This window comes from Callorhinchus milii, unplaced genomic scaffold, assembly GCF_018977255.1.
Source record: "Callorhinchus milii isolate IMCB2004 unplaced genomic scaffold, IMCB_Cmil_1.0 Scaffold3, whole genome shotgun sequence".
Lineage (NCBI taxonomy): Eukaryota > Metazoa > Chordata > Chondrichthyes > Chimaeriformes > Callorhinchidae > Callorhinchus > Callorhinchus milii.
In genome coordinates this window covers 47,369,268-47,392,163 of record NW_024704744.1, presented here as the reverse complement: position 1 = coordinate 47,392,163, position 22,896 = coordinate 47,369,268, and the positions used below count along the sequence as shown (strand labels likewise).

Below are 22,896 nucleotides of genomic sequence, written 5' to 3'. Positions count from 1 at the left end.
GATTAATTTTAGTTTAGCACAAGGAGCACAGTATTTGACTGCCATAAAATCTGGCCTAATGACCAACAATGCAACTCCCCCACAATGTATTGAAGTGCCAGACTATACTACCAGTTGACTCTGAAGTGAGAATTCTATCATCTAATCCAGGCTGACATCTGAGAAATGTAAATTCTGAAGTGAGATTCGCAAATATTTCTTCACACAAAGGTTTATGAAAATGTGGAATGCATTGCCCCAGAGGACAGGTCAAGCAGAATCAACTGGGATGTTTAAAAGTGAGATACAAATACATAAGTACTCAGGAAGTAAGGATGTAGGAAAACGCAGGAATATGGAATTAAAAGATACTCTGTCATCCAATAAGCTAGAGGAAAGGTTTGATGAGCTCAATGGTTATGTTTGTACATAAATTGCTGATGTCCTGGCCGACAATCTCCCAGATAAAGTTGGCCATTCATTCCCTGACTATTTGTTGGTCATTGCTGTATGCAATTGACTACTGCATTCGCCTACAAAAATACACACTTTATGGCAAAAGCTGTGAAGCGCTTTGAGACATTCTCTTACATGAAGAGTGCTATGGAAGATCAAATGGAAGAATTAGTATTACTATTATTTATAAGTTACTTGCATTGTCATAGGCAAATGGCTGTAGTATATTGTCACAGGCACACATTTGTGCTGTGCCGATGTGAAAAGGTGAAGGAAAAGGGATAATAAGTTTGGTAGTGTAAAATGACATTTCTTGCCAAAACACGACAGGAGAGAAAATTTAAAAAAGCTCTGTTAATCTTTTTTCACCATGTGAGACCATCTCTACATAAATCTTCCAAAAATGTAAAGTCAATGCCCTTAATGTGGTTATCAGTTTTTTCATGTAAAGTCCCATGTTTCTGGTTACTACAGCCGGCACAATTGTAATGATAACAATAGAATGTTGTATAAAAAATATAAAAAAATTTTAGGTGAAACTTTTTTAGGGTATACTTTTGCCACTCAACTGTGATTTACAAAAAAAATTACTGCCTCTTGATTTTCTTACAATGTTCTTTTTCAAACAAGATTACAATTGTTTTGTATATGTTTTGTGCTTTGGTTTTCCTGTAAGGAATACATAATACATTTCTGTAAAAATAATCTTCCAGTGAGTAATATAAATTATATGCTTATAATTTCATTGCCACAAATTGATCTGACATGTTTTCTTTGTTTCGGATTTGCTACTAAATTTTGCTAAATCAGAGGAAAGTCTTTTTAAATCTGTATGGTTTCAAATCTGTATGGTTAACACATATCAAATTGTTTAGAAATGGTGAAATCTTTCAAGATGCAATAAACACCCCTAAAATGAACGATTCTGATTCAAACCCATCAGAACAACTTGGGGGAAAAGATTGCAAAGTCCCACCGAATTATTCATTAAAAGTAAAATTGGTGATGCTCGGAAACACTTTCACAGTGTACTTGTTAAAAGAAGAAATATGTTAGCAAAAATATTTGGAATTAAGACTAACTTATGTTTTCCAAAAAATGAGATAAAAAACAACAGTGTAAAATCTGTGATGTTTCAAGGGTAATTATCACAAAATACATTCGATTTTTTTTTGCTTTCACTAGGAGAAGACTGAGTGCCCAGAACCAGGAGAACTGTGTAGGTAAATATTGTATGGAAGATGGAGATGGGACAATCTCCAGGGAGTGAGCCCTGGACCTTGTTTTGTTCTTTCCTGTCTGTGTCTATTGCAAATTGTCCTCATAGTCTCAAAGAGGATCTCACTTTTGTTGACATTTTTTATTAGTAAAGGAAAGACACATTAGAGGCTTGGGAAAGGTCATCTGATAATGTGCTGTTGCAATCGTAATCCTTAATTTCACTGAATTTAAAATTTTGGCATCACTGCAGCCTGAACTTTCTATTCTATTCTATTTCTATTTTCCTGAGCATGTGTGCTTGCCAGCATTCTCTTATATAGTTTTTAATGCATTTTGTTCATAGAATATATAATTAACCGGTCATATCATGATACTATGATATCCTCATATTCTTTGCTTTGAGTTGAAAAATGGAATGCAAAGAAGGTTACAATATAAATTTACATTTATATTGCACCTTTCACACTGGGAGGCCGTCTGAAAGCTCTTAACAGTATAGGCTGGGAAGGGTGGGGGTGGGAGCCAAAAAGTGTGGGGTGGCAGCTGAGAGGCCGTGGGGAGTTAGCAAATTAACACTCGTCAAGGGTATTATTTGATCACTAGTCACTTCATTACTGTGGCATGCGATTACCAGGAAGGTAAAAGGCGAACTAGATGGACCTTGGTTTTTCTTCTTCTCGCAATTCTGATGTTCTTGTGTCAGTTCCCAGCCTGTAAAATATAAATTAGTAAAATACTTGATGCTTACAATTTTGCCTTACTTCTTAGAGCTTATCACATGCTATGTGCCATCAAAATAAGTCTTTGCGTGACAAAAAGTGATATAAGTTCTATTAAAGATACAAAATTGCTAAGATTGCTAGTGTTAGTGATCAGTACATGCTAGGCTCCTTCGTGTTTGGTAAAAAAAATCATATTCTTAATCAAATACTATTGTGCAAACAAAAGTAACAGGATTACTTTATAAAAGATCAAAAGGATTGGGCAAGGTGGAGGGCAAGGCTGCAAGCTTGAACCCCAAATATTCTGACTCACAGGCGAGGCAACCAAACCAGAGATTCATAAATGTCCCATGCTAATATTGCCTCATCTTTCATGAGTGCAGGATGTGAGAAATTGTTCCCCTTCCACAGGCATGGCATGGAACATTTCCTCATTCATGCTACATGTTTGCTGTTTGAATACAACAACAACTTAATTTATATAGTCTTCAGCAGAGATCTGAAAATAGGAAGAGAGGGGATGAGGCAAAGCGAGTGAGGAAGGGAGTTCCAGAGCCTCGGGGCATAGTGGCTGAAGGCACGGCTGCCGAGGGTGGAGCGGAGGACTCGGGTGACAAGGAGGAGGCCAGACCTGGTGGAACAAAGGCAACGGACACTGTTTTGAGGAGAGAGGAGGTCAGAGAGGTAGGAGGGTGCAGAGGAGTGGAGGGATTTGAAGACTAGGATGAGAATAGGAAAGCTATGTGGTCTGCAGCCCCAACAAAAAAATCAACAGTACTTTGAATGGCTGCAGAGACCCTCTGAGCAATCAAGGCACTTAAATCATTGCACGAGTAAGCTGAACACTTGTTCTAATGAACCATGCTGCTACGTGTCTAGTTGTACTTGTGTTTCATTGGCATCTGCGACTTGCGATTTATAATTTGCCCCCAAAAGCCAGTCTCACAGCTTGCAGTAGGTTAACATGTTCAAGCATGCCTAAAACCATGGCCAAGGATGAAGGGATCTTGAACACACAAAACCTTATGCTTTTTGTGTTCACAGGGAAGATATTTTGTAGTTGTCACAAACCACCTAAATGTTGAGGGCACTAAAGCTCTTCCTGCTGATGTAAATCATCGGTGACTGGCAGCACCTGTACAACACATCCTGGACAAAACTCGACCTTGTGGGGGAAGTTATCAATGGTGCAGGAGTTTTGCTTTCCAAAGGCTTTTCTGCATGTTTGTGGAAACAGATTAGCCTGCAAATCTTCTAAAACTGTACATCAATTTCTGGAACTGTATTTTATTTTGGTCAGCTGGATGACTGACAATATGGAAACCCATCATAATGTTCAAGACTGAGGTTGATAGATTTCTAAAGGATAGAGGGAATAAGGGATGTGGGGATAGGGGGTTAAATGGAATTAGGTTAGAAGATCAGCCATGATCTTGTTAAATGGAGGAGCAGGCTCGAGGGGTATCCAAACCAAACAGAGTTTCATGCGTCCCACCTGCACATGGAATTCCCATGTATTGGAATGAATGTGCATTCTTTCCCTGGAGGGACGCATCCTGCTTACCTAATTCCAGAGAGTATTAGGCACAGGCTGGCAAAAGCCAAGACTTGCATTTATAAAGCGCCTTCCACACCAGGTAGTGTCTCAGAGCGCTTAACAATAGCGGAGTCCAAAGCCGAACCAGTGGGAAGGGGAGGTCACCGTAGGCACTGTCGAAGAGGAAGGTCTTAGGCGCGACCTGAAGCTGGGGAAGGTAGGGGTGAGGCGAAGGGGTTGAGGGAGGGAGTTCCAACGTTTTGGGGCATAGTGGCTGAAGGCACAACCACCAATGGTGGGAGGATTTGGGAGATACGGAGGAGGCCAGACCCAGTAGGGCGGAGGCAGCGGGTATGGCTTCCATTTTGTTGACGTTTAACTGCAGGAACCCTACCTGTTAGCAGAAGTTGAGTGGGAGGATTCCCTGCCCCCATTGACTGCTCTGCCTTTCCAAGTTCTATCAATGTGCTGTCATCAGCAGTGCCCTGCAGTAATGCAGACCCACCTGGCTCAGGAACCAGACTACCGAGACCACCACAGAGGGTTTACTCGATTCCTACATTCCATTGCAAACCACGTCACCGTGGAGTCAGTTAGGTTCCCTGCCCTCAGGATGATAGTCACTAATTGGTCATTTGACATCCAACAAGCACAGATTTGAGCCATCACTAGGTGGATGAGCTATGAGCTTCCTGTGTGAAAGCATTGCCATCATCTTTCTATCCATAGCTCAGGCACGCATCCTTTCCATTTGATCAAATGAGCAGTGGTTTCTTCAGTTGAAGGTGTGGAGTTTGAGCAACAGATGATTACCTCTCTGCAAGCCAATCAAGGTGGATTCCAAGTCCTGGACATATGAGCATATTCACGCATTCGGACTCCAGGTAATATCTTTAGGAGCTGCCACTCCAAGTCTCAGAATTTCCTCATCAGCGCCCTGATATTTGCCTTCAGATTGGTGGGAGGGCCTTTAGGGAACAGCTTGTGATGTTTCAGCCACTTTGATGTTCTCGAAGTCCAAGTCCAATGCCATGAACTAGACTTACTCAGCACCAGCTGCTTAACTGTAGAATACAGAGAAACATAGCACTCCAATTAGCAATCAAAGTCATCCCCTGATGATTGAAAAATCCTAAAAACTAGAACATGAATGTCTACTGTCACATTCACAGCCAGAGTCATAGCCAGAGTAGTTTTATTAACCAATAATCTCTTCAAATTGGTTTCCATGGACGCACACAAAGCCAGCAACAAAGCCTTCATGGAAAATCTGAAGCTGCCTACATAATGTTCCTCTGATCTGCCAGGATATAATTTATAAAGACTCTTACTAGGTTAAGAGTATCTCCTGTTTGACTTCTTAAGTGCCTATCCTCCCATTCTTTCTGGAATAAGATGTTGGTTCTAACAATTGGTGGAATAGCCATAATTGCTCTTTATATACAGAAACCTTTCTGGTTTAGTCCATGTGTAATCTATAATACAACAACAACAACAATTTAGATTTGTATAGTGCCCTCCATGCTCTGGACGGCATATCAGAGTGCTTCACAGTAACGGATCCCAGGGCTGAGCCAGGGGAGGGGGAGGAAAGTGACCAAAGGCGCGGTCGAAAAGAAAGGTCTTCAGCAGAGACCTGAAAATAGAAAGAGAGGTGAACAGAGTTCCAGTTCCAGAGCCTCGGGGCATAGTGCCTGAAGGCACAGCCGCTGAGGGTTGAGCGGAGGACTCGGGGGACAAGGAGGAGGCCAGACCTGGTGGAACGAAGGCAACCGGCATTGTTTTGAGGAGAGAGGAAGTCAAGAGAGGTAGGGGGGTGCAGAAGAGTTGAAGGATTTGAAGACAAGGTTGAGGATCTTGAAGTCGATCCTCTCTGGGACAGGCGGACAGTGCAATCTGGCAAGGACTGGGATAATCGGGGAGCGAAGTTTGGTGCGGGTGAGAATGCGGCAAAGTTTTGAATAATCTGGATTTTATGGATGGTAGTGGAGGGGAGGCCGGCGAGGAGGGCATTAGAATAATCCAGCCGAGAGGTGACAAAGGCATGGACCAGAGTTTCAGCAGCTTTCGGAGAGATGTATTGGTGGAGACGGGTGATGCGTCGGAGGTGGAAGAAAGCGGTGCTGGTGAAGGACCGGATGTGGGGAGGAAGGATAATTGGGGGTCGAACCTAGGTTGTGTACGGGTTCGGAGAGTTTTAGGGGGAGGTTAGGTAGGTGGAGGAGATGAGAACCGTACTGGTAGAACATGACACAAAATGATTCAGAATATTCATGACGGATAATGTTAATCTGCCCAAATAATAATTGACTCAATTTGGTTTCACCATTAAATGTAGGTGGGACCTAATTTTAACATTAACCAATAGGTCTTTGAAAGTAGATGGAGAGAGAACATAATTGAGGGGGTTGAGGAGAGAGTTCCAGAATATGGTGGCACAGTAACCGAAAACTTGACCATTGATGGTGCGGTGGAGGGGTCAAAGGACAAACAGTAAGCCATTCAGTGAGGTTCAGCAGAAGAGTGAGGCTGAAGAATATCACAGAGGTAGGAAAGTGTGATGGCATTCAAGGGGTTTAAGGTTGATCCAGTGGGAGACAGGGAATCAATGGAGTCTGCATAGTTTGGGATAATAAATAATAATAATCCTTGCATTTGATATTACGCCTCATCACATTGTTGAGCTGTCTCAAAGTGCTTCACAGAATATATTGCTAAGTAAATTGACAAGCCCCATTGGCAGGGCACAGGAGAGCAACAATAATGAATCCCTGTAGTAGAGGAATGCGTTATCAGCTGGGCCAATAGAAAAGTGCGAAAATATTTTCCAAAATTTGTGGGGCATTTGACAAATTTTATGGAAAATAATGGAGAAATTTAATTTTGCAGGAAATTGTGGAGGTTTGATTGGTGCTATTGAGGGATACATATTGTGAAACCACCCGGATTAAAACTATAGGCATATATTTCCTGAACATATAGTTATGTTTAAATTACTGAAAATGTTAATTTGAATACATTGATGACAAAATTACATTTGTATAGGGCCTTTCACGTCGGGAAGATGTCCCAAAGCACTGGACAATCAATGTTTTGGACCTGAGCTGGGTGTTGGGATTGGGGACGGTGGAGAGCAGGGAGGGGAAGGAGGATGACCGAAGGCAAGGCCAAAGAGGAGGATGTTGAGACGGGTCTTAAAGAAGGCAAGGGAGGGAACAAAGTGGAGGGACTGTGGGATGGAGTTCCAGAGGGTGGGGGCAGAGTGGCAGAAGGCCCATCCACCAATGGTAGGGCGGGCAAGGTGGGGAACATGAAGTAGGCTGGAGTCGGCTGTGCGGAGGGAGCGGGCAGGTTGGTAGGAGGTTAGGAGGTCACAGAAATAGGGGGGAGCAAGGCCATGGATGGCTTTGAAGGTGAGGACCAGGGTCTTGAACTGTATCCTCTGTGTGATGGGAAGCCAGTGGAGTTGGGTGAGGATGGGGGTGATAGGGTCACGGAGCCTGTGCAGGAGAGGACACGGACTGCAGAGTTCTGGATGTTCTGCAGCCTATGGCTGAGGAGGCCGACAAGCAGGGAGTTTTCATAGGCAAGCTTGGATGTTATGAATGCGTGTATGAGTGTCTTGGCAGCTTGCGGTGTGAGACAATGGCGGAGCCGGGTGATGTTGCGGAGGTCGGAAGGCAGAGTGGGTCATGGCATGGATGTGAGGTAGAAAGGATAGTTGAGGGTCAAACAAGACCCTAAGGTTCCGGTCTGGCTTAGTAACGTGGAGTGTGCAACCACTAATGGTGATGCTGTCAGCGCGTGAGGTGAGGAGGCTCCCCCGGGAGCCAAATAGGAGAGCCTCGGTCTTGTTGATGTTCAACTAAAAAAGTTAGCTCTCATCCAGGACTTGATGTCTGACAGACATTCTGTCAGGACAGCAGTGGTCCTAGAGTCAAGGGTGGAGGCAGAGAGGTAGAGTTGGGTGTCATCTGTGTACATGTGAAAATTGACCCCATGTCTGCAGATGATGCCACCAAGAATGAGTATATTGGAACACCGCATGAGATGGGGGGTAAATTCCTCATTAAGGGGGTAACTTCAGAATGAATCTACACAAACATTATTTCAGTGAGCGAATAGTGAACCTGTGGACCAGGCTCCCCAGGAAGATGGTTGAAGTAGGAAGTGTTGATTCTTTCAATCACAGATCAGATGGTTTTCTTAGAACCATTCCACAAGACAATGTTGAAGCAGACAGCCATCGACCACAACCACCCAGACAGTGCTAAAAATCAACAATCGGGACCGATGCCTCTTGCATCTTCCAATTAGTATCTCAAGGTTCGTTCTCGAGCTGTGCAGGGCTACCTGAGAAGAGAGAGGAGTATTATAAGAGAAGACAGAGATGAATGGGTAAAAGATGAATAATCTGAGGAGAGGAAAAATACAAGTAGTGAGGGAAATAATCAGAGAAAAATAATATGAGATGAGAGAAGAATGAGACACATGGAATAATCAGAAATGAGAGTGAGTGGGTGGAGAGGGAGAGATAATTTTATAAAAGAGAGTGAACGGAGAGTGATAAATAATCTGACTAGAGAGATGGGGTGAGTGGAGTGAGAGAAATAATCTGAAGAGACAGGGATTAATTTAAAGAGAGAGAGAGAGGCAGTGATTGAACGTAGAGGGGGTGGGGGCAGGGAGGGAACGAGTGAATGTGCGTAGAGAGAGAGGCAGGGAGAGAATGAGTGGAGAGAGAGAGTCAGGGAGAGAGGGAGTCAGTGTAGAGTGAGAGGCAGGGGAGAGAGGGAGGGAGTGAATGAGAGAGAAAGAGAGAGAGAGAGAGACAGAGAGAGAGGGAGGGAGTGAGTGTAGAGAGAGAGGCAGAGAGGGAGGGAGTGTGTGTAGGGGGAGAGAGAGAGGGAGTGAGTGAGTGTGTGTAGAGGGAAGGGGAGGGAGTGTTTGTAGAGGGGTGGGGGAGGGAGTGAGTGCAGAGGGATGGGGGAGGGAGGGAGTGTAGAGGGAGGGAGTGAGTATAGAGGGAGGGAGTGATTGCAGAGGGAGGGGGAGGGAGTGAGTGTAGAGGGAGGGGGAGGGAGCGAGTGAGTGAAGAGGGAGGGGGGAGTGAGTGTAGAGGAAGGGGAGGAGTGAGTGAAAGGGAGGGGGATGAGTGAGTCAGTGGAGAGGGAGGTGGGAGTGAATGAGTGTGAGGGAAACGGGAGTGAGTGTAGAGGGAGGGGGGAGTGAGTGAGTGTAGAGGGAGGGGTGATTGAGTGAGTGAGTGTAGAAGGAGGGGTAAGTGAGTGAGTGTAGAGGAAGGGGGGGAGTGAGTGAGTGAGTGAGGAGGGAGGGGGAGTGAGTGTGGAGGGAAGGGGGGTGAGTGAGAAGGGAGTGAGGAGGGAGGGAGGGAGTGTGGAGGAAGGATGGGAGTGAGTGAGGAGGGAGTGATTGAGTTAGGAGGGGGGAGTGAGTGAGGAGTGAGGAGAGAGTGAGTGCGTGAGGAGGGAGGGGGGGCGTGAATGAGCGAGGGAGGGGGGGCGTGAGTGAGTGAGGAGGAAGTGAGTGAGTGAATGGAGAGGGAGGTGGGAGTGAATGAGTATGAGGGAGGCGGGAGTGAGTGTAGAGGGAGGGAGTGAGTATAGAGGGAGGGAGTGATTGTAGAGGGAGGGGGAGGGAGCGAGTGAGTGAAGAGGGAGGGGGGAGTGAGTGTAGAGGAAGGGGAGGAGTGAGTGAAAGGGAGGGGGATGAGTGAGTCAGTGGAGAGGGAGGTGGGAGTGAATGAGTGTGAGGGAAGCGGGAGTGAGTGTAGAGGGAGGGGAGTGAGTGAGTGTAGAGGGAGGGGTGATTGAGTGAGTGAGTGTAGAAGGAGGGGTAAGTGAGTGAGTGTAGAGGAAGGGGGGGAGTGAGTGAGTGAGGAGGGAGGAGGGAGTGAGTGTGGAGGGAGGGGAGGAGTGAGTGAAAGGGAGGGGGATGAGAGAGTCAGTGGAGAGGGAGGTGGGAGTGAATGAGTGTGAGGGAAGCGAGAGTGAGTGTAGAGGGAGGGAGGAGTGAGTGAGTGTAGAGGGAGGGGTGATTGAGTGAGTGAGTGTAGAAGGAGGGGTGAGTGAGTGTAGAGGAAGGGGGGGAGTGAGTGAGTGAGTGAGGAGGGAGGGGGGAGTGAGTGTGGAGGGAGGGGGGGTGAGTGAGAAGGGAGTGAGGAGGGAGGGAGGGAGTGTGGAGGAAGGGTGGGAGTGAGTGAGGAGGGAGTGATTGAGTTAGGAGGGGGGAGTGAGTGAGGAGTGAGGAGAGAGTGAGTGCGTGAGGAGGGAGGGGGGGCGTGAATGAGCGAGGGAGGGGGGGGCGTGAGTGAGTGAGGAGGAAGTGAGTGAGTGAATGAAGAGGGAGGTGGGAGTGAATGAGTATGAGGGAGGCGGGAGTGAGTGTAGAGGGAGGGAGTGAGTATAGAGGGAGGGAGTGATTGCAGGGGGAGGGAGTGAGTGTAGAGGGAAGGGGAGGGAGCGAGTGAGTGAAGAGGGAGGGGGGAGTGAATGAGTGTGAGGGAAGCGGGAGTGAGTGTAGAGGGAGGGAGGAGTGAGTGAGTGTAGAGGGAGGGGTGATTGAGTGAGTGAGTGTAGAAGGAGGGGTGAGTGAGTGTAGAGGAAGGGGGGAGTGAGTGAGTGAGTGAGGAGGGAGGGGGAGTGAGTGTGGAGGGAAGGGGGGTGAGTGAGAAGGGAGTGAGGAGGGAGGGAGTGTGGAGGAAGGGTGGGAGTGAGTGAGGAGGGAGTGATTGAGTTAGGAGGGGGGAGTGAGTGAGGAGTGAGGAGAGAGTGAGTGCGTGAGGAGGGAGGGGGGGCGTGAATGAGCGAGGGAGTGGGGGGCGTGAGTGAGTGAGGAGGAAGTGAGTGAGTGAATGGAGAGGGAGGTGGGAGTGAATGAGTATGAGGGAGGCGGGAGTGAGTGTAGAGGGAGGGAGTGAGTACAGAGGGAGGGAGTGATTGCAGAGGGAGGGGGAGGGAGTGAGTGTAGAGGGAGGGGGAGGGAGCGAGTGAGTGAAGAGGGAGGGGGGAGTGAATGAGTGTGAGGGAAGCGGGAGTGAGTGTAGAGGGAGGGAGGAGTGAGTGAGTGTAGAGGGAGGGGTGATTGAGTGAGTGAGTGTAGAAGGAGGGGTGAGTGAGTGTAGAGGAAGGGGGGAGTGAGTGAGTGAGGAGGGAGGGGGAGTGAGTGTGGAGGGAGGGGGGTGAGTGAGAAGGGAGTGAGGAGGGAGGGAGTGTGGAGGAAGGGTGGGAGTGAGTTAGGAGGGAGGAGTGAGTGAGGAGTGAGGAGGAGTGAGTGCGTGAGGAGGGAGGGGGGGCGTGAATGAGCCAGAGAGGGGGGGCGTGAGTGAGTGAGGAGGAAGTGAGTGAGTGAGTGGAGAGGGAGGTGGGAGTGAATGAGTATGAGGGAGGCGGGTGTGAGTGTAGAGGGAGGGGGGAGTGAGTGAGTGCAGAGGGAGGGTGATTGAGTGAGTGAGTGTAGAGGAAGGGGGGGAGTGAGTGAGGAGGGAGGGGGGAGTGAGTGAGTTAGTGATGAGTTAGTGAGGGAGTGAGTGTGGAGGAAGGGGGGAGTGAGTGAGGAGTGAGTGAGGAGGGAGTGTGGAGGGAGGGGGGAGTGAGTGAGTGAGGAGGGAGGGGGGAGTGAATGAGTGAGTTAGTGATGAGTTAGTGAGGAGGGAGTGAGTGTGGAGGGAGGGGGGAGTGAGGAGTGAGTGAGGAGTGAGTGAGGAGGGAAGCAGTGTGGAGGGAGGGGGGAGTGAGTGAGTGAGGAGGGAGTGATTGAGTTAGGAGGGGGGAGTGAGTGAGGAGTGAGTGCGTGAGGAGAGAGGGGAGTGAGTGAGGAGAGAGTAAATGAGGAGGGAGGGGGGAGTGAGTGAGGAGGGAGGGGGAAGTGAGTGAGGGGGAGTGAGTGAGGAGGTAGTGAGTGAGGAGTGAGTGAGTGAAGAGTGAGTGAGTGTGGAGGGAGGGGGGAGTGAATGAGTGAGTTAGTGATGAGTTAGTGAGGAGGGAGTGAGTGTGGAGGGAGGGGGGGAGTGAGTGAGGAGGGAGTGATTGAGTTAGGAGGGGGGAGTGAGTGAGGAGTGAGTGCGTGAGGAGGAGGGGAGTGAGTGAGGAGAGAGTAAATGAGGAGGGAGGGGGGAGTGAGTGAGGAGGGAGGGGGAAGTGAGTGAGGGGGAGGGGGAGTGGGTGAGGAGGTAGTGAGTGAGGAGGGAGTGAGTGAAGAGTGAGTGAGTGAGTGTGGAGGAGGGGGAGTGAGTGAGGAGAGAGTAAATGAGGAGGGAGGGGGAGTGAGTGAGGAGGGAGTGGGGGAGTGAGTGAGGAGGGAGTGGGGGAGTGAGTGAAGGGGAGGGGGAGTGAGTGAGGAGGGAGTGAGGGAGGGGGGAGTGAGTGAGGAGGGAGTGAGTGAGGGAGGAGGGAGTGAGTGAGGAGGGAGTGAGTGAAGAGTGAGTGAGTGTGAAGGGAGGGGGGAGTGAGTGAATGAGTGAATGGGGGATGAGTGAGTGAGTGAAGGGGGGAGTGAGTGTGGAGGGAGGAGAGTGAGTGAGGGGAGTGGGGGAGTGAGTGAGGAGGGGAGTGAGTGAGGGAGTGAGTGAGGAGGGAGTGAGTGTGGAGGGAGGAGGAGTGAGTGAGGAGGGGGAGTGAGGGGGAGTGAGTGTGGAGGGAGGGAGGAGTGAGTGAGGGGGGGAGTGAGGGGGGAGTGAGTGAGGAGGGGGGAGGGAGGGAGGAGGGAGGGGGGGGAGGGGTTGTGATGGCTCCTCCCTGCAGTGGCTCAGGTTGACGGGGCTGTGCTGTGGCTGTGGTAGTGACAGTGACAGTGAGTGGCTGGTGGCCTGTGTGTGTGTGAGGGTGTGTGAGGGTGTGTGTGTGAGGGTGAGGGTGTGTGAGGGTGAGGGTGTGAGGGTGAGTGTGGGTGAGGGTGTGTGTGTGTGAGGGTGTGTGAGGGGGTGTGTGAGGGGGTGTGTGAGGGGCTCAGGTGTTGCTGTGGTCGGTCAGTCAGGGTGTGAGTGTCTGTGTGAATCCCCTCTCACTATCCCGAGACACAGCCGCTCCCAGACACCGAGCCCTGCACTGCACTGCACAGCCCTGCACTCCCCCCTCCCTCTCTCCCTCCCTCCCTCCCTCTCTCCCTCCCTCCCTCTCTCCCTCCCTCCCTCCCTCCCTCCGGCTTGATTTGGGAGGGCAATATTTTATCATCTTCATATCTGTCTCGAATTGACTTGGTTGTGAAGTGAGGAGCAGAGGCTCTGCTGCTGCTTCTGCTGCTGTCGTCGCTGCTGCTGCTGTTGCTGCTGCAGGAGGAGGAGGAGGAGGAGGAGGAGGAGAAGAAGAGGGAAAAGAAGAAGGAGAAGGAGAAGAAGAAGGAGCAGAAGATGTCGGGCCAGAGCATCACAGACCGTATCGCGGCCGCTCAGTACAGTGTGACCGGGTCGGCTGTGGCCAGAGCCGTCTGCAAAGCCACGACCCACGAGGTGATGGGACCCAAGAAAAAACACCTGGACTGTAAGCAGCTCCTCCTCATTATTATTATTATTAATAATTATTATTATGATTATTTGCTGCTATGGATTTCTTTCACATTGTAACATTAAGAGACGAATTGCAATCGTTTGCAACCTGCACCCCACCCCCACCCACCCACCCCAGCACCCACCCTCCCACCCCATGCACCCACCCTCCTACCTCCATCCCATCCCCCCTCCACAATCTCCTCATCCAAACCACCCACTCACAGCCTCTAACCCCAGTGAGAGGAATTGCAAGAAAATACTGCTAACAATGTAGATTTCACTCGGACATAAACACACATCTATATAATATATTTATATATATTATTATTATTATTATATCGATATAATTATATATATAAATGCAGATGCAAATCTCCCAGTCTTGCTTGTGTTTGCTGTGCTATTGCTGTGCCTGTGCAGTGCTGAGGGAGCAGCCCTCCTGCCTTATCTCTCTGTCTGTGTGTCTCTCTCTCTCTCTCTCTCGTAATGGAGTCAGTCTGTAAAGGGTTTTGTATCCAGGGCTTTGGATAGAGGAGTCAGCAGGTAACTCACGGTGGTGACAGCCAGAGCAGAGGCAGAGACAGACATTGCATAAATATTTTACCAGCACATTTTTTTTTGCTGAGGAAAGAGAGACACAGACAGACAGCGAGAGGGCAAGGACTTTATTCCAGATGGACATTTCTGGGAATAGATGGGAGGATTCTTTCTCCCCCCTCCCCTCCTTCCCTCCCTCTATCCTTCCCTCCCTCTCTCTCTCTCTCTCTCCCTCCCCACACCCCCTCCTCCCTTCCTTTCCCATATTTTTTCCTGCATTTCAGTGAAAGCAATGTGAAAAGGGGGGGAAAAAAATCCTGGTTTTAAAAGGCTTCTTTCTTTGGTTTAATTCCTGATGTGCAGGGAAAGAGAGAGAGGAGAGAGAGAGGGATGGGAGGGAGGGAGGGAGGATTTGGGTTGCCAGCCCATCTGTTTACCACAGCATTTAGCTCAGAGGAAATGGGAGGTTTTCCATTAGCTTTTATTTTAAAGCAATGCATTCTTCTTTCTCTTGCCCACAGGAGCTGGACTGAAATAATTTTGTTGCAACGCGGAATTTTAGGTCGGATTACAGTCTGCACAGTTAGTGGGCTGTATAAATATTTTAGTAGCATCAGCACTTTTTCTGTGTGGGGGTGGAGTGTATGGTGGGGGGGGGAGAGAGAGAAGGAATTGGGCTCAAAATGACACCCCCCCCCCACACACATATAAAAAATTGCAGCTGCAGGTTTGAGTTTGAAACGTGCAGTTTACTGAGCATCAATGTATGATTCTGGTGTGTGGCCATGATCCTCATACCCAGCCCCCACACTCAGTTTGCTATTGCTAATCCCTCTTGGGTATTGTCGTTCAAATATGGCTCCAAAGTGATTGTAACTGGAGTGTCCTTTAATTTCCCCAGTCTGATATCATTGCCTGACATTGATGCACGTTTTGCATCTCATTTAACTGCAGTTTAGCGGAAATATTTTAGAAACGACGGCTTGTTTTCTTTTAAAACAAACAATTCTGATTTGAAAACAACCTGCATTGACAATGTATTTTTGTTTAGAATGTAACATTGTCCAGTTATTATTGTTCACATAACACCATGGCAGACAGCATTGTGGAGGTTATGTAACAGAGCAAGGAAGATTGTGTCAGTTGTGTGGTGTGCCATTTGCCATGTTTGGATAATCTTATAAAATGTACTTTGTGTTTTTCCAAACAGGTCTTACAGTGTTTTGTAAATTACAATTTTTTTTGATTAATCTGCTGATCAGACATTGTTACCACTAACTAGTGTCTAAACTAGCATTGAGGCGTCCCTATACATAATTTGGAATACCGAATCCAATTAAAGACCTCCCCATTTGGACCTTTTAAGAGAACACAAGTATTTATTAAAATTTTAGCAGAACACCATGCTTTGCAGCAGGAATAATAGGGTATGATAGGAATAACAAATTGCATTTATATACAATACAATACAACATTACATTTGTGTAGCGCCTTTCATGTCGAGAAGATGCCCCAAGGAGATGAACAGTCAAGGGTTTGCATCCGATCTGGGGGTTGGAAACAAGAGGGGTGAGGGCCAAGGGGAATGAGGGTAGGAGGATGGCTGAAGGCGGGGTAAAAGAAGAAGGTCTTGAGAAGGGCTTTGAAGGAAGCAAGGAAAAGGGCGAGGCGGAGGGATTCTGCGATGGAGTTCCAGATGTTGGGGTCAGAAAGGCTGAAGGCCCGACTGCTGATGGTGGGGCAGATAGGGTGGGAGACATCGAGCAGTGCCCGTCGAGCATAGGGAGCGCGAAAGTTGGTAAGGTTTCAGTAGGCTGTGGAGGAAGGTTGGAGCAAGACCATGGAGGGCTTTAAAAGTGAGAATGAAGATCTTAAACTTGGTCCTCTGGGGGATGGGGAGCCAGTGAAGCTGGGCGAAGATGGGGTGGGGGATTGGGGAATCGGCTCATGAAGCTTAGTGGGGGAGCGGACAAAAACTGCAGAGATCTGAATAATCTGCGGAAGTGTGCCAATGTTATGCCCTGATGTCTAGACCCCACTCACAAAGGTGTCCATTTGATTTACCGAAATCCCCAATATGATCAGTCCAGCTTTTGACATTCCTCCATTTTAACAAGGATTCAATTTCAATATGGTTTGGAAGCAGCTCATGACCTTGAGCTTCATTCTACTGCCTGATGTCAGTCTCAAGTTATCCCGCTCATAGGTTTAATTGTAATACAATTCTCTTCAATTATGCAGACACAATTTTTAAGGAATTAAGAAAATTTTTATTATTCTGCATACTCCTACTGTGGATGTTTGTTTCCGTACATTTACGGAAATAATTTGAGGTATTCTGGTTATGGGATTTACACCTTCCAGAGTCGGGACTAAAATCAGGATAATAAAGTCAGTATCCACGAGCCTGACACCTCCATCCTTGCTCGTTCCACTGATTCCCCAGCCCCCAGCGGATCGAATTCAAGATTGCTACCCTTATGTTCAAATCCCTCCAAGGCCTCACCCACCATACTTCTGCGACACTACCTCCCCAGCCGTTCAGGGAACACAAGCCTCCTTCATGTCCCCGCCTGATCTGCCTCAACATCAATATGTAAGCTTTCAGCCATTTTGCCCCGATTCTCAGGAACTCTACCTCAAAGTTCCTCCGCCTCACCCCCACCAACCTCAACTTGAGACCTATCCTTTTGACTGCACTTTCAGTCACCTTTCCTCCTCCATCCTCCTCAGCAACCCCCAAACCCTCAGCTCATAGTCAGCTGTGCGAAGAGCTTTAAGATATCCTCCCAATATGAAAGATGTTACAGACATGTAAATTGATGTTGATGTGTTAATAATGGATTGAAAGTCTCCCAGCTTTTGATCAATCTAGGAGTTTGTAGTTTGATATCTAGCCTGTTTGCTGTGGAATGAAATTCAGCAGAAGTTAGCCAGGATTGCCCAATTACAAATAGTGTGTGTGTGAGCGTGCGGGTGTGTGCGTAGTGGGTCAAGGCTGTAGGGGGGAGCGGGGCTTAGGTACAGAACAGTAGTCTGGGGGGGTGGGTAATTTTTAATTTCACAATTAATTTATTAATTTCACAAGGTAATTTCACAGGGCAGCTAAAGGTCTGGAGCGAACTATTAATGCAGATGAATGCTTGCTGTTTTTTTGTCCGTGGACCAAGGTGTGGTGTTTTGTTTCTATTTTCATGCCAGTCTGAGAAAATGTAATAGAAAATTTGTGTTACAGCAAGCTAGGAGATTGGCTTTATTAAGAAAGAAGCAAGCAATGGTGAATATTCAAAAAGGTGGTGCAATAAATGTCTTTCCTCCGTGACAAATTGTATCTTATCTCTTCTGCTGTGTGTGTGAAAAAATACATATTGCAGTTGTATCCTTGGCTTCTCTGGTGGTGTAAAATGCAGCACCTTAGAATCAGATTAGAACAGTCTGGGAGATGTTAGCAAAATGAATATTTTTTGATGACGGCAAGTTAAAAATATTTACAAAGGAAAAGGTAACATTTCAGTTTGTTATGCTTTGGCACTTTAAATATTTTTTTAATGGTTGGTTATATTTATGAGCTTACATTATCGTCATCATACATGGAATAATAGATTAACAATCCCATTGCTACTGTTGCTGGAGGATCAATGAGATTGAATATTTGAGGTAAGAATTGTGAATTTTTAAAAATCCCTCCCACCAAAATAAATCAATTTTAAAACCTATTGTATAGTACACTGAGGTATACTTTGCTGAATTGTGCTGTATACAGCACATGAATTAGTCATGAGTTGCAATGACTAGTTCTGGACTCTTCCTGGGATCACATGACAACTTGGCGGTAGCTATGGTACCTCAACATGGACTAGGTTAGGTTGAACATTACATTACACCCTGCAGTGTTTTTTGAGAAGGAAGTTAACATACTAGGAGTCCTAATGAGAATTTAGCAAACTTAGCAGGAGGTTATTTAGAGTTAGACGAGCCAGATTCCGTTCTCACTTGATGTTCACGCAAACACTTTATGGGTGAGATGGGGTTGTTAGGCGATCATCAGATGTGAGAAACTTTGTTGTTCCCCTGGTCCCAGCAAGCTCAGGACCGGCCTGCAGTTTGAATTGGGGTTCCCTCAAGTCATTTAAATATGGAATGACTTGAAGTTACAGGTCAATTAAGTAAGAAGAAAATCTTTGCTTCAGTACCAATATTTGAGGACAAACTGTTCCATATGTTTTCATCAACTGTATTTTGCCAAGCAGGTAGCCACAGTGTAGTCAGAACTTTGTGTCCTGCCTCAGGCTACCAGTGTTACATGTCATTCTCATTATTGCGACAATATTCCCTCAAATCAATAGAAATTTACCCCGCACAATTTGTGCTCATTGTGCCCAGTTGGCATGGTTCAAGATTGTATTTCTTCAATGCTATGGCGACACAGTAAAGGAATTTTCCATTTCCACACAGTAAGAAATATCTTGATGTCAGGAAGTCTGCAAGTGCCATATCTTGAATGTAATGTGACCTTTAAAGATCTGTCATCTAACCTAAGATATGTGTTAAAAAGTAAAGCTCAAGCTGCTTCTCCATTCTCCTTCTTAGTTCCTCCAGAGCATCTTTCCAAAGAAGAACAATCTCTGGAGGTTTTCAGATTATGGAGTAGATTTAACATTTCTATCTCCACAACTCCAAGGTTCTGAAGTCTTTGTTTCATCCACTTTATGTAACTGAGCAGGGTAAAGTGTGACCTTTGAAATATTTTTAGATTTGTTAGCATTTCACATAATACTGAACATTTTCAGACTTCAGTGAGAAAATTTGCATTCCATACCTATCAGGTGTCAGCCTGGATCACTCTCGACTCTCGAGTCAGAACGTTAATAATAATAATAATCCTTGCATTTGATATAGCGCTTTTCACGTCAGGAGGACGTCCCAAAGCGCTTCACAGAACACACTGTAAAGTGAATTGACTGTATATTTGTGGGCGAACGCGGCAGCCAATTGCGCACAGCAATGTCCCACAAACAGTCGTAGATTGAAAATGCCCAATTTATTATTGTTTTTGGTGTTGGAGGGATTATTATTAGGCTCTGTGTGGAGTAAGGAAACTTGCCCAAGGTTTCGCCCTGACTGGAATTGAACTCAGGTCTCTCACTTGCAAAGCGAGTGCTCTAACCACTGAGCTACAGGACTCCACGTTGTGGGATTAAGCCCCTCAACAGAACTTGGAACTCATATACTCATATACTCATATATCTTGGATGACACTATAGCACAGAGCTGGGGAGTGCTGAGTTATAAAAGTAATAATCCTTGCATTTGATATAGAGCCTTATCACATCTTCGAGACTTCTCAAAGCGCTTCACAGAATATACTGTAAAGTGAATTGACTGTATATTTTGTGGGTGAAACGCAGCAGCCAATTGCGCACAGCAGTGTCACACAAACATTCGTGGATTCAGTGACCAAATTATTATTTTTTTTACTTTTTTTGAAAGGATTATTACCCCCGAAAAAGTGATCAGCCAATCGATTACTAACTGGGTTCCTACTTACTGCTAGGTACACAGAGGCGTGTGGATTAAGGAAACTTGCCTAATGTTTCACCCTGCCTGGGAATCAAACGCAAGTCCTCTTGCTTGCTAGGTGAGTGCTTTAACCACTAAGCTACAGGACTCCATGGTTGTCAGAGATGGGGTGCTGTTATTTTTGTTGTTCTTCGGATGAGATGTTGAACTGAGGTTGTGTCTGTCTGTTTAGGTAGATGTTAAAGATTCTATGACACTATTCGAAAAGAGAAAGTAATTCCTCCTGGTGTCCTGGCCAACAAACCCCCTGGATAAAATTGGTCATTCACTTCCTGACAATGGGACAGTGAATGCTGTGTGCAAATTCACTGCTGCGTTTGCTTACAAAATACAAGGTCACTGCACTTTATAGCAAATACCATGAAATGCTTTGATATGTCTTGACTACGTGGGAGGTAACATATAAAATGCAAGGATTATTATTGTGAATTAGACTGTAGCATTGAATGGAGGTTGCAGACCTGCCAGTAACATACGTGTTTTATGGAGTAAAAGCTTTTTGCTCAGATTAATGTTTTGAGCAATTTTGCCTTTTGCCCAACATAAAAGACCTCTTTGAAGTGCTAGCAGGTAACATTTTTAACAAATTAGATTTCACACTACTACCTGAAACTCGATCCAGAGACAGAAGAGTCCCCTTTGTAAATGCTTGTGTAAATATCACAGGTTTTATCCTGTGGATTATCAGCAGTTTCTACTATCTTCTAATTTGCTTGGGATCATGTGGTATTGGGGAACGGACTGAAAGTTTACTTTATAAATGACATTTAATATCACTAAGCACCCAGGAAGAGCATCTCCAAAATCTGGAGCAAGTATTGAATAAATTGCAGCATTATTATCGTCTTCAGGCAAATACATTTTTTTCCTAGACTAGGATCAATAATTGTGGTAGATGATGTCGATGATCAAGACCTGTTTGTACTGAGCAATACTACAGCTGGCAAGTTAATGTGGAATGTGGAAAATTCATTCAAAGATTGTCTACCATTCTGAAACTACTGAATTCCTAGTTTCAGAAGAAAAAAAAGCCCAGTTGCAGTTACAGTGATACCACAAAATAACCTACAATAACCAAATACATAGCCATTACATTTCACAGTATATTTTGTGAAGCAGTTTGAGTCTCCCAATGTGACAGGTACTATATCAAATGCAGGGATTATTTTGTATTATTTTACATAAAAACTTTCAAAGGGAGTAAGATGTACAATATGAAATTGTAATACTTTATGATTCTGGGAAATCATTGCAATAAGCTTGCACTGGTATTGCAGGGACAATTATTTGTGATGCCATATCCAGATTGTTTTGGCAGGAATAGAATTAATTAAGAATAAGCATTTATTTTTGCTCTAATTTAGAAGAATTTATCCAGCTTGATACAAGAGGCAGAAATCACCAAGTGTTATCCTTACAATGTTAGGAAGGATCAACTGAGGATGGACCAGAGTTGAGTTGACGTACAAAATGCACAGTAAATCTTGTGAAATACTTTTGAGACTTCTTCTTGATGTGAAATTATTATTATTAATACCTAAATGGCTTTCATGATGAACACACAAGGTCAAGCCTTTAGTTGGAAGCTGCATATGATGGCCAAGTTTAGACACAGTTCTCAAATAAAAAGTTTTCAAAGCGTGCATGTCCAATTTTGTTGTATTTTGATGAGGAAAATGATGCATAATTCTGGGTTGGGCTATGCATCTGAAACTCAATTGTGCAAAACCACAACTGCCAAGACTACTTTTAGGAAAATTAATTTAATACTACTACGGTTTAAGTGCAGGCAATGCAAGTTATTTCACGATCGTCTCAGAAATGGATTGAGCAATGAATTTCAACGCACAAAGTGAATGGGAGCTTCAGTTAGCAGAGAGATGAAGCTAGGATGGAGATTGCCAAAGGTTCCATCAAAGAAGGGGTGAGATGGAGGAATTTTGTAAGAATTTCCAATGACGTGTAAAATAGCGGAAAGGCTCAACTGCAGATGTTGCGGTGGACATGTGGGAGGCATGAAACAGCCCCGAGTATGCTCATGGCGGAATGGCCTACTCCTGTTCTTATGTTTCTATTAATTGGTGGAACGGGAGGTGGTTGCAGGAGATTGCAAATATTACATGTGGGGTAAAGCTGTGGAGGCTTTTGATCCGGTGGAGATGGGGAGCCAGTGGAGATGGGGAGCTGGTGGACATGGACAAGGATAGGAGTGATGGGACTGCAGAACCTAGTGCAGGAAAAGATGAAGGTAACAGAGTGCTGGGACTTTTGGAGGGTGGACCAGGGGAGATCAGTGAGCAGTAGACGTCTGGTCTCGAGGTCATAAAGGTGTGGATGAGGATGTTGATGTGTTGGTGGTGATATAAGGGCAAAGGTGGGTGATTTTGCAGAGCCTGAAGAACTTGGAGTTGATCAGATTTTGAGAAAAAGATTTAAAGGAGAGTTGAGATTCTGCGCAGTCTCTGTCAATTGGAGTGAATAACCAAAGACGTCATTGTGGTCCACACCTGAAATTGGTGGGAGCCAAGCAAAATAGTTGGCCTGTGTTGATGTTGAGTTGGAGATATTTAAAGCTTTAACTAGCTACAATCCAATTTGTAGGCCAGGCAAGTTTGCGGTCGTCCAAAGCACTGTTGATGATGTACCAGCCAGCCTAGTTTATTATCAGGACTTCGACGAGCAGACCAGTCAGAGAGCTGGAATTCTTCCAATTCGGCTCCTGTTAACTCTGCAAGTCAGTAGGTAGGCTGGTGCTAGCTGGAAGCTTGCCAGTGTTGGAAATGACAAGCTACACAGTTTCAAGTACTTAAATACTAGTAATACCGCAGTGCCCACTCTGGGGTTCCCAAGGCTTGTTTCTTACAAACCTGTGCCAAAACTCTCCTACATAGGTAGGGTACATTCCTCTGGGAAGGGAGTGTAATTGCCATACCAGACAAAAGGAAACCATACACATGTGGAGCTCTCAGTGGTTTGGAGACTCTTAATCATTGTGGGTTGCTGCATGTGCCAGACACCCAGCTGACCAAAAAATAAATAGAAGTGGGAAAAATTAAGCCCAGAAACCAAATTGTTTTGCTTTTATTGGAATATATTGGTATAATATTTCAACCATTTTTCAGTTCTTTACTCCCAAGAAATAACCATTAAGACTCTGGCAGATTTTATATATTTCTGCTAAGAGGTAAAAGCAGACGTTGTGGATAATAACTCCAAATGGTTTAAAAATCACTATTACCGGAGAGCCTGGATGAGAGAAAACTTTCCATAATTGGATCCCGTCAATGTTTTCTATCCTACGGCTCTGTCCTCCTCAGCCTCCCCGGCCTATCCCTCAGACTTAACGAACCAGTGTGCAA

General features: G+C 45.9%; 1 protein-coding gene across 3 annotated transcripts in view; it reads left to right on the top strand.

Moving 5' to 3' along the window:
• The first annotated feature begins 13,237 nt into the window (after positions 1–13,237).
• The window catches only part of snap91a (synaptosome associated protein 91a), a 146,728-nt gene continuing 137,069 nt past the window's right edge, over positions 13,238–22,896 (top strand). For all 3 annotated transcript variants that reach the window (XM_042332911.1, XM_042332910.1, XM_042332912.1), the window contains exon 1: positions 13,238–13,412. In XM_042332911.1, the coding sequence (XP_042188845.1) occupies positions 13,283–13,412 (130 nt within the window). In that variant the 5' untranslated portion in view covers positions 13,238–13,282. The remainder of the gene's footprint in view (positions 13,413–22,896) is intronic.